The 16,118-nt window shown below is 53.8% G+C and overlaps 5 protein-coding genes across 5 annotated transcripts; 1 reads left to right on the top strand and 4 right to left on the bottom strand.

Annotated features, from left to right (window-relative positions):
* Positions 1–1,471: 1,471 nt before the first annotated feature.
* Positions 1,472–3,652, bottom strand: MYCGRDRAFT_96092 (uncharacterized protein; the record flags this gene model as incomplete). Its single annotated transcript, XM_003848744.1, has 1 exon — positions 1,472–3,652. The coding sequence occupies one exon, from the start codon at positions 3,650–3,652 to the stop codon at positions 1,472–1,474; it is 2,181 nt and encodes a 726-aa protein (XP_003848792.1).
* Positions 3,653–3,937: 285 nt separating this feature from the next.
* Positions 3,938–4,951, bottom strand: MYCGRDRAFT_76101 (uncharacterized protein; the record flags this gene model as incomplete). The annotated part of the gene is made up of 3 exons (XM_003848743.1): positions 3,938–4,065; positions 4,124–4,251; positions 4,303–4,951. 3 exons carry the CDS (start codon positions 4,938–4,940, stop codon positions 3,938–3,940), a joined length of 894 nt encoding a protein of 297 aa, XP_003848791.1.
* Positions 4,952–9,371: 4,420 nt separating this feature from the next.
* MYCGRDRAFT_105874 (mitochondrial 54S ribosomal protein MRPL51) lies at positions 9,372–10,390 on the top strand (the record flags this gene model as incomplete). Its single annotated transcript, XM_003849154.1, has 3 exons — positions 9,372–9,414; positions 9,471–9,553; positions 9,613–10,390. 3 exons carry the CDS (start codon positions 9,376–9,378, stop codon positions 9,902–9,904), a joined length of 414 nt encoding a protein of 137 aa, XP_003849202.1.
* A 969-nt stretch (positions 10,391–11,359) lies between these two features.
* Positions 11,360–13,499, bottom strand: MgLAC3 (putative beta-galactosidase; the record flags this gene model as incomplete). Its single annotated transcript, XM_003848742.1, has 5 exons — positions 11,360–11,618; positions 11,674–12,200; positions 12,260–12,627; positions 12,722–12,906; positions 12,964–13,499. 5 exons carry the CDS (start codon positions 13,497–13,499, stop codon positions 11,360–11,362), a joined length of 1,875 nt encoding a protein of 624 aa, XP_003848790.1.
* A 920-nt stretch (positions 13,500–14,419) lies between these two features.
* Positions 14,420–15,385, bottom strand: MYCGRDRAFT_15476 (uncharacterized protein; the record flags this gene model as incomplete). Its single annotated transcript, XM_003848741.1, has 1 exon — positions 14,420–15,385. A coding segment is annotated over one exon (966 nt), but the record flags the coding sequence as incomplete, so codon positions are not given.
* Between the last annotated feature and the right edge of the window lie 733 nt (positions 15,386–16,118).

The following is a 16,118-nucleotide window of genomic DNA, read 5'->3' as shown; positions in this document are numbered from 1 at the left end:
CCGAGACATCAGCGTAGATAAAGCAAAAGATCAATCCGCCTACCCTTCGTCGCGAAGAAACCAGACGAGCAGATGACGACTGTCACGAGAGCCGGACACCTCAAGTCGACGCCCAACGCAGCATGTGTCCCGCAAATACCTCTAGCCTGTGCGGCGTCCTTACACTCTTCACCGGCACAAGATGTCCCCTCTACCGTTCCGGCCAGGCTTTGCATGTCCATATACGCGATCCTCCTCGCCACCCAACTCCTCCAAGTGAAAAGATCATCTCTGCGCAGAACGCACAGCATCATGTCGTTACCGCTATGCCGACAGCCAGCCCACATAGCAAACAGACGCTGAAGACGACCGCCACGATGATTACCGCCAGCTTCATATTCTGCCTCCGTTCGAATCTCGACTTGCGCTGCACGACGACGATCTCTGTCTGACCTGCAGCACCATCCATTTCTTCATCGCCGCTGAAATAAGCTGGGAGGTGCCTCAGATGCCGTTGAGTCCTGTAAGGAGGGTACAAGGCTGCCCTCTCGGGCTGTTGGACGTTGGTCTTTCTCAGCCAGGTTTGCGTGTACGCTGCTCTCTCGTCTGGCCTCGTAGCTCTCAGCGGCCCTTCAGCAATGGGACCCGACAGTCGAAGATCCGCAGGATCATATTCGATCTCTTGTTCCACCACACAGAGCTCGACATCAGGCTGTTGGTATTGCACTCGGTACGGTAGAGGGCGAACCATGCTTGTACGGCAACTTCTCCACGGTGCTTGGAGCCACATCTCCGACCCAAGCATGCTCCGGCGTTGGAAGAGAGGTCCTGGCCTGAATGCCCCCTCGACGTTTGTCGGCGGTGCTGAGAGGACGGCACGTCTTAGGATTTGGGGCGTGGAGCTCGTTCTAGTGGGCTTGGTGTGACTACGATCATGGTCAGTCGATGATGTCCTGATGCTTTAGCTGTTGTTTGCTACTGACTGAAGATCTGCGGCGTTGAGGCTGTAATATGGGATCGCCGCGCTTGTAGACATGGTTGACCGCAATTGCTGTGACGATATCAGCGTGAATGAGAGGTATAGTGTACGTGTGTAGGTAGGAAGATGCTCAAGAGATGTTCGGGTGGTATATGAAGTATGGCCTAGCGATTGAAGCTACAGTTCCTACATGTGAGACATGCAGCCTGCCGATATGACCTGCATGCAGCGTTGAACAAATAAGACATGCCTAAACGATGAGCTTCTGCGAGAGAGGACGGGGAGTCATTCTGCTTTGAAGGCAAGAAGAGTCGTGAAGCCATAGCAGCCAGTATGGTATCATAGCGCCCGGCTTATTTCCAATTCGCTGATGTACTCCTCATGTAACCTGATGAGCTCTTGTTGTGAGGCGACGAGCTCCGTCAAAGATTTAGTGCTCCTTGATTCTGCACTTTCTCTTGTCTCTGGTAAGGCTCTTAGCTGGGATGCTTCTTGCACACCAGGCGTTAGCTGTCATAAAGTTGCCTCTCCCGTCACCGGCTGGCTCCCTGCCTGCGATTGGGTCCCTTCTGCTCCAGATACAGTATCTGTCAATCCGAGATTGTCTGTATCCTGTTCACCAGCGGCATCAGCGTCCGACTCAGAATTCCCGGCGTCGTTTGTCCCGTCCTGAGCCTTGGCGCCAGGCTGCGAAGCTGCAAGAGCTACGATCTGCGCCTCAAGCGCTTTGATAGTCTCCATCGCACTTGCAAGCTTCCTTGCTCCTCCCAGTCGCTCGATATCTGCCTTGTCTCTGAGACTTTCAATCAGGCTCTTCACCGCACGTACCAACGGCGGCACAACAGTACCATACGCCTCTGCATCATTCCGCTGCATCTTGTTCGCCATCTCCCTCTGCAGCATCTCCAGCCAGCTATCCACATGATCTCTCCTCAAGACATGACCCGCCATACCCAACGTCTGTCCTCCTTCCGACAGTCTCCATACGATATGGACTGTGCCCGGGGGCATGTACACCGCATCTCCAGCTCTCAACACTTTGAGTAGGGGGCTGGTGGGTATTTTCGTCTCATCATTGACGCATGCCATTCGCTCGTTGTCTGAAGGGCGATCGAGCCAGCAGAGTCCTATCTCGCCTTCGTAGCAGGAGATCCACGTCCCGAGAGACCACTTGTCGAAGTGCGAGAGAGTTATGGCTCCTGGATCGGCGATCATGAGCGTGCCTTTCCAGTGCTCGTACATTAAGTTGAGGAGGGTCAGCTCGGACAGGGTGATGGTGTGTTCTTTGCACAGCTGACCGCTAGAAGGGCAACCCGGAAGGCAGACATCTTCCTCGTAAGGAACTATAATCATGCGCATCAAGTCGTCAAGGAACCGGCATTGATCTGACAGCAAGAACTCTGGTACTGCTCGCGAGCCCAGTGGATTAATGATATCGGGGAGGTTCCAAGGGTACAACAGCGTGTTGTTTTCCGGATCAAAGCAGTGCTGACGGAGTTCCTCTGCTGTCACTTGTCCTTCTATATAGTTCGAGATCTTCTTTTTTGTGTTCGGGTAGGCAAAGCGCTCGCGAGGATTGATGAACCAGTCCGAAAGAGCCTGCTCGATGGGACGGCGGCTGTCAGGAAGACCATTGAAGACAGTCCGAGCTCCGCCGGACACAAAGACCGGTACTGTGATCGGTCGGTTGCTGCTAAGGAGCGCTTTCGCCTCGCTTGCGTTCAGAGAGTATGCAGCGATCTCATCCCGTTCGTCTCCTCCTGGCCCGCCAATGGACATCTGGATCTGGTCTTCAGATGGAAGAGACATTTTCGGAAGAATTTTGAGGATAGTCGAGGTGTGGCGTTTTCGCAAGCTGCTCTTCGCGGGTTTGAGCTTAGTAAATTGAGCGATGCTATTTGAAACGTAGGATTCATCCGCCGCAGTAGCAAGTTTCGGGCGCTTTGATTGCCTGGGAGCAAGCTTGATGGGAGGAATAGGTATGCGATCCTGTTGCGTTGCTCGGCGGGGAGCAGAAGCGTTGACATCATCATCGTCACCGTCATCTGCTGGTCGTTTTCGACGGGCCGGTGCAATCTGCTCGTTGTCAAGTTGATCGACCTCCTCATCGGAGCCCTCTGGTGGATCGTGACGAGTACGCTTTGGACTTATGTCCGAGCCCGCGGAATCGGAAGGTCGTTTCTGGACTGCAGTAGCGGGCAACGGCGCTGGGGCTGAAGCAGCGTTGAGCACGATCGTAGCATTGGCCGCGGCAGCGTTGGCCGCGGCAGCGTTGGTTGCGGCAGCGTTGGTTGCGGCAGTATTGGTTGCGGCAGTATTGGTTGCGGCAGTATTGGCCGGAGCTGCAATAGGCGGAGCCGCATTAGCTGGAGCCGCATTAACCGGAGCTGCATTGACCGGAGCTGCATTGACCGGAGCTGCATTGACCGGAGCTGCATTGACCGGAGCCACATTCAACGGAGCTGGATTGACCGGAGCGGCATTGACTGGAGCTACGTTGACAGGAGCTACGTTGACCGGGGCTGCGTTGGCCGGGGCTGCATTGACCGTGGCTGCATTGATTGGAGCTGCATTGATTGGAGCTGCCGCAATGCCATTGACCGGAAGAGTGTTGGCGGCAGCGTTGGGGGCATTGTTGGCATTGTTGTTTGCGAGAGCTAAAGCAGCAGCAGTCTTGCTCCTAGTTTGAACCATATTGACGAAGACGATCAACGTCTGAAAATAGAAATGAATGTGATCTGAACGAAGGTGAAGGAGACAGAATGAGAGACAACACTACCGTCGTCGAGGAGCGTCCAGCATCTTCTTATTGCGAGCAACCATGTCTCTCGCCGTCGTAGGTTCGGTTGTTCAATGGTCTTTGTCTGTTAGATGAGATTCTGCTTGATTCCATTGTATGGCCATCGCTGTCAATCTCCCGTGAGATACTTCCCACGTATTCTTTGTTGCGTCGACACCGGCAAAGAATGAGATAAAATCTCAAGGCTTTGGAGGAATGGGAGCGTACTTGAGCAGCTCTTTCAGCAAGTCGTCTTCGGCATCGTCCTTCTTGAGATCGATATAGCCGCGCGGATGCATGTCTCGGGGAACATTAGCCAGCGCTCGCCCTAGACACATGTCAGTACAAGTCCATGATATGCGCTGCTCATACTTGGGTAATGTCACCGTTGATAGTCCTGTCACTCGCGAGATGTAACACTGCTGATGCGATGTCTTCGATTTCGGCAAATACGACCCCGTAAGCCAGAGCTGCAGCCTTTTGCTCATCAGTCATAATTCTCGTAGCGGTGACCCTGATTTCTGTCAGTATTTGATTGCCCGTAGAGCCAGCTCACTCGACTCACCAAGGTGCAATCAAGTTCGCCCGCATTCCCTGCCTGGCTCCCGTACTCCTCAAACTCCTCATAAGCCCTCTGACTCCCCATTTGCTGGTGTTGTACTGAGGGTTCTCCGGATGATCGATATAACCCGAGATACTCGACGTGACAAGGAAGCAGCGGTCTCGTCCTTCACCTTCCGGCTGCTTGGGGAAGTAGAACATCGCCAGTTTAGCCGTGTACGCCACTCCGATGACATTGACGTTCAGCGTGGTCAAGTCTGGTTCGACCGGATCGCCGTCCTGTCCATCTTTTTGATGGTAAAGATCGTCATGCTTGGCCAGGCCGGCGTTGGCGAACACGATGTCGATGGTCTTGGACGGGGACATCTCTAGTGCAGTCTTGAACAATTTTACTTGATCGGTCCAAACGGTGACGTTACAAGGCACAAAGGCGACCTTTTCGGAGCCCAGTTCCTTGACCAGAGCCACAGCGAGATCGATGACTATGTCGCCGAATGTGACGAAAGCTCCGGCAGCGACGAAGGCACGCATGCTGGCCTCGCCTATTCCGCTGGCGCCGCCGGTGATGATGACACTTTTGCCGGCGAGCGCACTGCGATCAAAGGTCGCTTCGGGAGAGATGGGCATGCTTGGAGTGGCCATGATGATGCTGGGAGTGCAAATTGAGTTTCGGGATGAGGGAGTGAAGTTCGTGGCCTGAAGTCAGAAGGAAGCGCGAGCTGGATGTTATACTACCTGCCATATCGAAGGAGTCGTTTCTCACTCGGGAGGACGTACTCGCATATTTCCTGTCAGCATGGCTTGTGACTCCGCATCCCACGTCGAGACGCCGCTTTCGTGTCACGAATTCAGCAATAACGCGGGGTTCTCGGGATTCCATCTGAGGAGTGCTAAAGTAGTAGGCGAGGATCCGCTTCCTTGTACAGCACCGCGCATGTTCGCCAAGGCTGTATGCTGGGCCGATGGTCCTCGAGCATCACGGGTCGTGATGGTAGAAGAGATGAAGTACAAATATGCGAACTCAGTGAAGGTAAGACGTCGCGCTACTGATCAGGCTAGCCAGTTGCAGCTAGCTCAAGTTGCGACATCGTATCGCTCGTATACTGCAGCAAAGTTGTATTGTACAGCACTTATTCTTAGCATGCAGCGCTCACGCATCAATCCTCAAGTCGAACTCCCTGACAGCCAATACTCCTGGTGCCGCAGCTCCTTCTGTCGTCGAACAAACAAATTGAATACTGAACGCGCTGGAATCCTGCGCAAGCCTTCCTTGAACCTCGAGTGGGACTGTGTCACTTGTCGTAAATTCTTGCACGAAGAACTGCTGGGTACCGCCATCGATCTCGAAAGCCATGAAAACAGTACAACTATTGCCGCTATCGCTATCCGGTCCATTAACTTGTAGAGTTGCGCTTGCGGTGTATTGGACGTCTTCTCGTAACCGACGAATAGTGATGAGTTGCGTTCCTGAATTGGCGAAGTCGTAGTATGCATTCGAGATGACGGGTTCTGGAACGATCGGACTCGCTCCGACGGCTCTAGGGTAGGTGTAAAACGAAATGTCATCGGCGACAATCGTGATATTCCCCACTGTGCTGCCGCTTTGGAGCCTACATGATATCTGAAGCAGGAAAATGGTTCCGAAGTCGTTGATGTGCCCGCTGGCATGGTACGCCGTCTGTGGAAGATCCGCCCGCCATTCGTAAGTAATATCCTGGCCATCGGTTATGAGATCCACACTGCATGAGCCGCTGGCGAAGTTGGCGAAGCCGGAGATGGAAACCGAAGCTGTCACGTAGAACGCCGCACCGCCGTTGACGGCCATGTCTTGCCATATGCCGAGATTGCCAATGCCATTGGTGATCAGGATTGAGCTGGACACAATGTCAGTAAAGGTAGTAGGGAACAGAAGGGCAGTATTTACGCCGAGTTCTGAGCTAGACTCAAGGAGGCACTTTCTTGGGTGCTGACCACCCAAGGATTAAGGGAGCCAGTGCTGAAGTCGCCGTTGGTGAGGAGCCGGGATCTCCCAGCCACACCATCGGGACCTGATGATCGGACAGCGCTGTCGAAACCAGGGTTTGGCGACAAGTCATTGTACTGGCGGGCCATCGAACCCTTCAATTCACACTGTTGTGTCGAAGAGTCCCAAGTCACTCCTGAACAGTCTGTCCCTTGATAACTACATCGATTGATACAAGCGACAAAGTCGGCGGCCTGTACCGGATTGATGCCTTGGAAACTTGACCTGCCAGTGGAGGAGGAGTAGTTTGGATCCGAAGCGTCTTGATCGCAGAGTACAATATACTGACTGCCATCGCTTGCTGAAAAGGTCGAGCGGTCTGTGCATGAGGACGTACGTGTGGCAGATGGCGGCGAAGAGCTATATAAGGAAGAGGTAGAAACCTGCAATGCGGATGTCGAAGTCATGATTGTTGAGGATGCTGTAGTCGACGTTGTCGTAGACGGGTCTGTCGCATACGAGATTGTTGCAGACGACATCGTCGATGAAGTCGTGATCGTGATGACAGTCGATGCAAAGGAGGTCATGGTGGAACCTGGATAAATGGTAGGACTGGTCGACGAGGCAGTGCCGCTCGGCGCGGTTGTGGCACCGTTGGCGGCCGTGGACGTCCACTTGGCCTCAGTGCTGCTGGCAAATGTTATAGCCGTAGACATTGGTTGTGTGAGATTCGTCGAAGGCAGATCCGAGGAAGCGAGCGATGGCAAAAGCGTGCTTGCAGCTGATGAGCTAATGGACAGCGTGGAGTTGGTGGCCGCCAGAAAACTCGAGACGCTGATACTGCTAGAAGTGCTGTTGCTGTGGTAGCCAACGGAGCTCAGACCGCTCGGAGCACTGATCGTATTTGTGGCCGGCGCTCTCGATGGGACACTAGGCGAGGCTGAGGAGAGAGTTGCGGGATTGCTCGGACTGCTGGTCCTTGTTGCTTCCGACGTCGAAATCGCCACCGAGACGGCAGACGTGCCAGAGGTCGCCGATGAAAGACTGGTGTCTGACATCGTAGATGTACGGATCCCACTGCTCGTGGGAAGAGACACAGTAGACACAGCACCGCCCGTCGGAGGAGTAGAGCTTACAGGCAAGCTGGCGACGGATTCGCTCGTGTCAAAGCCAGCTGTCGAAGCAAACGACGGGAAAGGGACAGAGCTCAGCGAGTACTCAGCACTTGTTTGCGCGGACGGAGTCGAAGATAGCAGAGTCGTCGACTGCGCCACGGAAGTAGTCGAGTTCTCATTCGGCAGGACGATTTGCTCTGCCCCATCGAACAGCCTCACAGCCGAGAACGCAGGGTTTGCCGAGAGGAGTACCGCGTTGATCTCGCTGTAGAAGATACACCGGTCTTGCGTGTATGAGAAAGCTGTACATCCCGATATGTCCAGACACTGATCAGTGCAATCATCGCTCTCCGCTCGGACCGAGATCGTCCTTCGAGCCAGGGTGGAGATCACAGTGCCGTTGTAGGTTCTCCCGCAGGTGACGATGTATGAAACGAAGTCGACGTCAGCGGTGGTGAGCAGTCTCTCATCGTACGTGGGACATTGCCCAATTACTGCTTCAGCTACCGGTACTGGAACGTCTCCAGTAGGCTCGGGCCCGAAGATTGTAGTCGTGACTCCGCCGGACGTGAAGGTCGTTGTTATGCCGCCGGAAGTGCTGGTCAAGAATTGTCCATCGGAGGTGTACGTGACCGTGTTCCCTCCAACTACAGCTCGAAAGGCGGTGCCGCCGAAGATGTATGTACCTGGCGCGAGCGTTGCAGTAGGTGACGCCGTGGTCATGAATGCACTATCGGCCGAGTATGTTCTCGTGACGCTTGAGGCTGGTTGACTTGACGCATCGATCGAACCATTGGATGACGTTTCAATCGGGAAGATGGACGAGGGCGATGCTGTCACTTCCAATGAGACGGACGACGACCCGTCGAATGGAATACCAGTTGTGCCATTCGATAGTGTCGTTGGAGCGATATTTGTGATCACGGATGGGGGAGATATTCCGGGTGAATCGGAGGAGATGGAGTTTGTCCTCGATTGAAGCGTATCGGACGAAGGCGTTACGACCGTGTTGGTCAAGACAATGGACTCGGTCAAGATATTGCCGATTGTGTCGCGCTGGCTTGATACCGCGCTCTCTGCGGAGGTTGATGGCGCTGAGGGTACGGACGATACAGCGGTGGCATTTCCAAAGTCAGACGTGTACGAAGCGTTGAATGTGAACGGCACAGTCGTCCCGGATGTGTATATCCATCCTTGCGGTGGAATTGTTGACCTCGCGTGTGTGGTCGAGCAGTCGCTACGAAACAATGTGAGTTCGGCGCGCGCGTGAAGCTCGTCCCACGTACGAAGATACAGTCCGAGTGACCGTCACGACTCGAGCTTTGTGAATTGTCAGTCTTCCCACAGACAGCCCAACCGATTGATGCTTTACTTACCTGATTGAGCCCAGCAGCATGTTATTGCGAGCGTCCACGAAGCAATGCCTGTTATTAGCCGCATGGCCGAGCAGACGAGCGAGTCGTGTTATCGCGAAGCAGACGAGACATCCTGAGAGGACTTTATCTTTTTTGAACCGCAATCGTGGCACCGCGTAGCCAGGAGTGGACGCGAGTGAGTGTTACATTCCAGAGACAGATGACGTGGGCGCCCGCAACCCCAACGACACCACTCATAATATTCAGCTGATAGATTCGGGACTTCAATGCATGCGGATCCCACCTAGTCGTTCATAGTCTGAGGTAGTGAATGATAGAGCGGGACGGTGGCTTCAACCGTGCAAACAGCAGAGGACGCTTCGCACATTTAGCCAGCCTTTGTCCCGTGGACAGAACAGGAGGGTCTCGCATCTTGCATAGATTCTGCTGCCCAGTCGCCACCTTGGCGGCGTTCATGCGATGTCTTGGTCGATATCTCGTCGGGGGATTAAAGTCGTGATGGCGAAGTTGAGTGAGGTGGATGTGGTCGGTGCCACGGAGCTGAGTCCGCCGCACCTGCCAAGAGTCAAAGACAACGCCGCCATCTCCTCATGTTCGCAACATCATTGCGAGAACATGCCATCATGCCTCTTCAAGCGCTACGGACGGTAGCAAAATCTCAGGTATGCTGTCGTAAATGCTGCGGAGCCATAATAGCCTCACTGACACGATCGCACAGAATGGCGTGGGCGCATTTATCCTCCAATGCAAGCGTCTGGACTTTCACTACTGCGACTGGGCCGGCAGCAGTAGAGGCATGAAGTATGGAAAATCTCTCGCGCCAACGTTCGCACGACTGCGATACTAACAACACACCACAGCGCCTTCATCAAACACCGCCTTGCCCAATTCGCCGCCGAAAACCCCTCGATCGAAGTCACCGTTTCCCCTCGCCCCGGCAAACATCCCGTCATCAAAGGCCAATACATCAACGGTCGCGAGAAGGCGATCTGCGTAAGGAATCTGGAGCCAGGACAGATCGTGGAGAAAGCGGTGTTGCTAAGAGACGCGAATGGAGAGAAGTTGAAGAGGGTCACGAAGCCGGTGAAGAGTCTGAATGAGAGTGTGAGAGGGATCTGGAGTCCGTTCCATGGAGCTGAGTACAAGATTTGAGAGCTTGGAAAAGACATCATGGGGATTGAGAGGGTGTACGATCAGGACGAGAAGATGTGGATTGCATTGGGAGGCGCATGGGTATGGGACATCTTTCTGTGTAGAAGTGGAAGGCGGCGATGGACTATATTCGCACAGACAGAGATTTGTGGACAAACCGAGCCTTTCGAAGATGCCACTTATGGCGTGTGCATACAACAGTCATCTGGAACCATAGCCAGTGCCACGAGGGCAACGAAACACTCCCACCAGCCGCCAGCGCTGTAACAGTCATCCTTCAGCAACCTCTGCAACGCCCCAGCCCTCTAAAAAGCCCGCAGCAATCCTCTCACGACCAAACTCCCCAAAACCACACCACTGATCGCAAACACGCTGAACCTCTGCATGATAACGTTCGTCCTCGCCTGGATCAAAGAATGCAACACTCTCGCCGCAACATACGCCCACGCCAACCCAACAGTCGTCTTGTCGTGCGCTCCCAACAGCGTCAAGCACATCGCCGTGGCGTAAAAGACGGTCGGCTGCTCGTGCAAGTGGTTGTAATTGTCCGCGGGCCATTGGCGATGACGCGGGATTTTCTTCATGGATTCGGCGGTCATGTTCGGCGAGGTGTCGACTTTGTATTTTTCGAGGTCGGGGATGCGGTAGGCGTACCTGAGGAAGTGGGTTAGATAGGTTGTTGATATGTTTGGGATGGCATTGGGTATAGCTTACATCCATATTTCCATAATCAATGTCCAGCCGGCTAGGGACAGGGCGGGTGCCACGAGCGGTACTGGAGACATCTTGAGGTTGGCTTTGCTTGCTGCTCAGTTTGATTTTGATCTCGGGACTGGAAGGAGTCCGAATGATTAGGACGTAGATATATACATATATATTCTGCTCTGTCCTCGGAGCATCGGAGCTATATGGAAGCTCTCCCGCCGAGACACGCCGCGGCCCATTGTGGATCCGACTTCAACTTTGACCACTGTAGTTCCGACTCCGACTCTCACCATGATGTAAGGTCCAAGATCACCCGAACAGCACAACAACCCTGGCAACTTTCCTCAGCATCCGATCATAATAATTCTGTGAGTGATGATGGGGAGGTTGTCCGAGGAGGCGAAGCGCACGCGAGGAGGTTGAGCAGGAGGAGGATGAGTTGACGCGATCACGAAGCAGGAGGAGAATGCAGACCGGTGGCCTGAGCTCGAAGCTGAACGACCAGGGAAGCTATTCTACGCGTTCTCCCGGCCCTTGACCTCATTCAACTCCATTTTTCAGGAGGCTTCCCTCGTGCAAGAAATTGCAACTGAGACATTGACTGCTCGACAGTCGGGATTCCGTCCTCACACTCTGCAACCCGCAGCAACGACACAGTAGCTCACGCCATGGGATTCGTACAGAAGCATGGAGGATTCGGAGAAGAAATTGCCATGCCAGTCAGCCATCCGTGACCCTACACTGGAAACCTCAATGACTAGGCATGGAAGCATTCGTCCTCTTCGCGGAGGCATCATACAGCGCCTGGATATCCGTCTGCCACTGCTGCAGATCCGGACGCAGCACTCGACGATCATACGTCAGCATACCGTTGACCTCGCCTTCGACGTCGGTGGTCTGCGTCCAGACGGCGCCCGCGCAGGAGTACATCTCGACTTGCGAGAGGAGCTCCGTCAGCAGGGTGTGGCCGCGGTAGTTCCATACCTCGATCGTGTCGTCCAGCTCGTAGCTGAGTATGTTAGCCCGAGATCTGACCTCCCTCAAAGCATGCTGGTGGCACTTACGTCTGGTTGACTGCGTCGATGGAATCCTGCACCTTCCAGGCATGCTCCTCCGTGACATTATTGCCTATCCCGCCGAACTCGCCCTGGAATCCAATACGTGACGGATCGAAGGGGCTGGACGAGAGGGAGTAGAACGGCGTTCCGCACTGCGGATTGGCGTAGTGATGATTATCTGAAAAGTCGCCCGCCCCATGATCGGGGAATCCAGTGACGGCGTCCACAAGTCGAGTAGGATCCAGCCCTCGAACGACGTCCGTCAATGCGAATTCGGGATAATAGCTCTCGATCTGGCCCCAGCCCTCGTTGTAGATTACCCAAGCAAAGATGCACGTATGGCTCCTCAGCTGCGTGACGAGCAATTCGAGCTGGCGTTGGAATTCCTGCTGCTGCGCGGCATCTGGAAGGAGCCTTTGTCTGCTGCAATTGGCGAGCGTTTCGGTGGACAGTCGCAGGGAAGGCATGTCTTGCATGACCAAAATTCCCAGCTCATCTGCCGCTTGGTAATACAATGGAGACTCCACCTTGATCTATTGCGGGACGAGCGATCAGATCTACAGAGTCGCGGAAAGGGCATGAGTTCACTTACGTGCTTGCGGAGCATGTTGTATCCGATCTTCTTCAAGGTCTGGATGTCGTATATCATCGCCTCGTACGTGGGCGGCGTGTAGCCTCCATCCGGCCAGAAGCCCTGATCGAGGGTACCAAACGGAAAGATTGCTTCGCCGTTCAACACAATTCGTTGGACGTCGTTCACGGCCTCTTTGGTAATGGTTCGGAATCCGGTGTAGCTCTCGATTTGGTCATCGCCAAACTTGATCGCAATATCGTACAGATTGGGGTGGTCTGGACTCCAGCACTTTACAGATTCAGCCTTGAACGAGAACTGACGACCGGCAGATCCTGTATGGGAAGCCACTTTGTTCGAAGTCCCTTTCTCGAGGATTGAGATCTCCACTTGACCGGTACTGTTTTGAGAAGAGGAGACGGTAACATTAACTGGGAAGAATTAGCATCATGAGAGGGCAACGACACTGCCGGAATATCTTACCGGTCCCATCAGCGCCGCCGTTGATGTCAAGTCCGGTGATGTAGTCTGCCGGAGCCGACTCGATCCAGACACTTTGCCAGATACCACTGCAGGGTCTGTAGAAAATGTGATCCGAACCCAGAGTCTGCTTCCCGACGGGAATCACATAGCGGCCAGAATCTGTGGGATCGTGGACAAATACGACGCTGTTCGAGATCAGTCAGAAAGCGAGATGGCTACGGGCATGTTAGAGATTTGCTCACAGCTCATTTGTCCCCGATGAAGACAAGTACGGCGTAACATCGACGGAGAAAGCAAAATAACCTCCGCGATGGAACATAACTTGCTGACCATTGACAAATACAGTCGCCTCATAGTCGACTGCATTGAAGTTGAGGAGCGTCCTCTCGCCGGTCCAATTGGAGGGCACACTGAACTTGGTCGAGTACCAAGAGTACAAAAGGTAATCCCCCTCAATGCCAGAAAGGCCACTCTCAAGACAGAACGGGACCAGGACCTCATTTGTCAATGTTTGGTTGAACGGCGGATTGTTGACGGCATCCAAACTAGAAGCATTTGCGTACGTCCATATTCCGTTAAGGGACTTCCACTCCGAACGAGCGAGTTTGGGTCTCGGATACTGCGGCCATGGATCCGTGCCAACTTTGTCCGTCCATGGCGTGTCGAGTGGTAGTGGTTGGACAGCGTATTGCGAAGGAGCGGTATCCTGTCGAGGCAAGTTAAGAGCAAGGGCGAGGTTTGCCGCGAGAACGGTTTGGAGCACGGTCAGAGAATGCATCGTTGCTCTTCGAGGCGGTAGAGCGTACAAGGTCCAGCTCGCGCAACATCCGGACGCAGCTTCCCTTTTGATACGCAAAAAGGCAATAATACTTGGCGTGGATTGCAGCTGGGATGCATATCTGCATATGCGTCCTTGACCGCTTTGCGAAACCTATAGAGTGTCGGTATTAAGAAGGACGGAGCTCGGGACCTATGCGTTGTCCGTCGATCGTTCCCGTCGTAGACGCAAAGTCGCCATTCATTCTGCATGATTGGACGCAGCATTGTGAGACTGCCGATGGAGTATACTGTCCTGGACGAGCTCAACATCAGATCTTGCACGGTTTGCATGCACAACCTCGGAGATGCAAAAGCTGTGCCAGATGAGATCTGCATCGTTTCATCATAGTTCTAGCGAGTCATGCCACACGCCGGTCGAGCAGAAATTTGTTCACCAAGTCGTGGCAACGTCAAGCAAGCCGCTGTTGATTCGTTTTGCAGAGCTATGCATTGGATCATGTGTTGTCCGATTGTGGGCGTTCGCGGTGGAGCGTCGCTTCACCGATCAAATCTTGAACATTACGCGGACACGAATGAGAAAACCGCTGTTGCATTTCCCGACGTTTTTTCAGCGCCTTGTGGTTGGTACTCGCCAATGAGCGCGCGACAACGAGCGTGATAATGTTAGAATAGTCTCCCCAATTGCAACAGATCCGCCTTCATTCAAGGCGCGCGAATCCTCAAACCCACATGCAACAGCCTGAACGCATTGAATCCATGGAACGTGAAGAGCCCAGCTGCGATTGCCATTGCCCAATACAGCACACCGCCAATCCCGCTCCCATATCTCCTCTCCGAACCCCTAGAATGTTTCGGCGGTATAGGTGCAGGTGTCACCAGTCCACTCATGTTCCTCTGGAAGAAGTGTGTTTGCGCCGTTTGATTTCCATCGGGCCCCAGAAGACCTGGCGGCTTCATTTGGTCCGGAATCCGACATGCATGTTCGCCACCAAGAGAATCTCGGCAGTTCATGAGAGATGCCTGGGTATTGTCGGGTTCGGAGGAGTTGAAGTACGCCTTCACATAGCTGACAGTCATCACAGCGTCTTCCTTGGGTGGTCCGCCGCTCCAGTCATCGTCGCCGTTCGACCAGTGGGAGATGCGTAGACTGCCTGGTGAATTAGGGACGTTGTCTGTGACGGTACTCAGTCGTTCACCGTTGGCGTAGAAGTCGATGCGATCCGGCAGCCAGTCGAATCGGAACTCGTTGTAGTCGGTGGTCGGCGAGAAGATCAGCGAGTGAGCGTCCACGTCTGGGGAATCGTGTTTCATGTGGCCTCGTTGCATGTCCTCCTCGGATGGGACGACGAGCTGAACGAAGCCGGCGGACTTCTGATTGGATTTGGACAGGAGCTCCATCTCGATTTCTGCCGGCTTGTTGAGATAGAAGTAGAATCCACCGCATGTGCCGTTGACAGCGCTGGTCTTCAGTCCGATTCTGAAAGAGCCATAGAGCATGTCGTCGCGGGTGGACACGACTTCTGCGATTGGGATCATGCAGTAGCTGGAAACGTCGGTAAATCCATGTTCCGTCCAGAGTTGAAGACCTGGATCTTGTCCGTGAATGCCGGGCCCGGTCCAGTCCCATGCATTGTGGATAGGGTTGGTCTTGACGTTCTCGACGCCAGCGAGTTTACCGCAAGGACCATGTGACGCCTCTGGTGAGTGATCGTACGATTGCGGGAGCCAGGAATTGCCAGTATCTTTCTTCAAGTTGCCAACGTGCAGAAAATCCGTCTCGAAGATCTCGGTGAAGACGGCATAGTACTCTTGATCGGTGGTGTTGACCATGTAACCACACGAGCAATCCTGAAGCGCACTCGCGAGTGTGACTGCAGCCAGCAGCGGCACGAGAGCACGCATGGCGGACTGGGTGTTCGGGAGGATCGATGTTGTGCAAGTAAGATGCTGTACGCCCAGTGCCGGACGAATGATAATCAAATCGTAATGGATGACAGTGCCACGAGAGAGAATACGGTATTTGTTGTGCGATCCTTTTGAAGAGAATTGTGGAAGCATGGCTGGCCGCATCTCGGCTGTGCAAGACCTCCTGCTTGATGTGCTGATGAAGCTCCTTCTTCGTCACTTTCCGTTCAGCAAGAGCTGTCGTTTGATAAGAAGGCATTTGCAACCACGCTTTTGAGGCAGCTGCTGATATTGTTCTGCATACCATATCAGAGGCGGCGCCTGAAAGACCGCCAAACTCAGCACAGAGTCGCCGATATTGCCAACACAACCAAGCGAGCGCCAGCCGTGCAACATACCTTGAATAGCGGCCACTGATCCTGCGATGCTACGTTCGCAAACCGCACAACACAAAGTGCCACCACTCCACAGCGTGGCGCATTGTGACCGGCAGCACGTAGCCAGCGCAAGAAATCCGATCTCTCACAATATCCTTCCGCGTTCACCATGCTACACGGATTCAATCCGCCACTGTGAGAACCAATAAGCAGAAACACACAAAGTCCAAAACCTCGTCAAAATCTTCATTTCATTTGCATCTGTCTCATCACGTCATGTCATCTCTTCATTTTTCCGCATCTCGCTCGATTCGAGCCGGAAATAGCGGGGAATT

The sequence above is a fragment of the Zymoseptoria tritici genome, chromosome 10 (genome assembly GCF_000219625.1).
Source record: "Zymoseptoria tritici IPO323 chromosome 10, whole genome shotgun sequence".
NCBI lineage: Eukaryota > Fungi > Ascomycota > Dothideomycetes > Mycosphaerellales > Mycosphaerellaceae > Zymoseptoria > Zymoseptoria tritici.
This window is presented reverse-complemented; position numbering and strand designations above follow the sequence as displayed.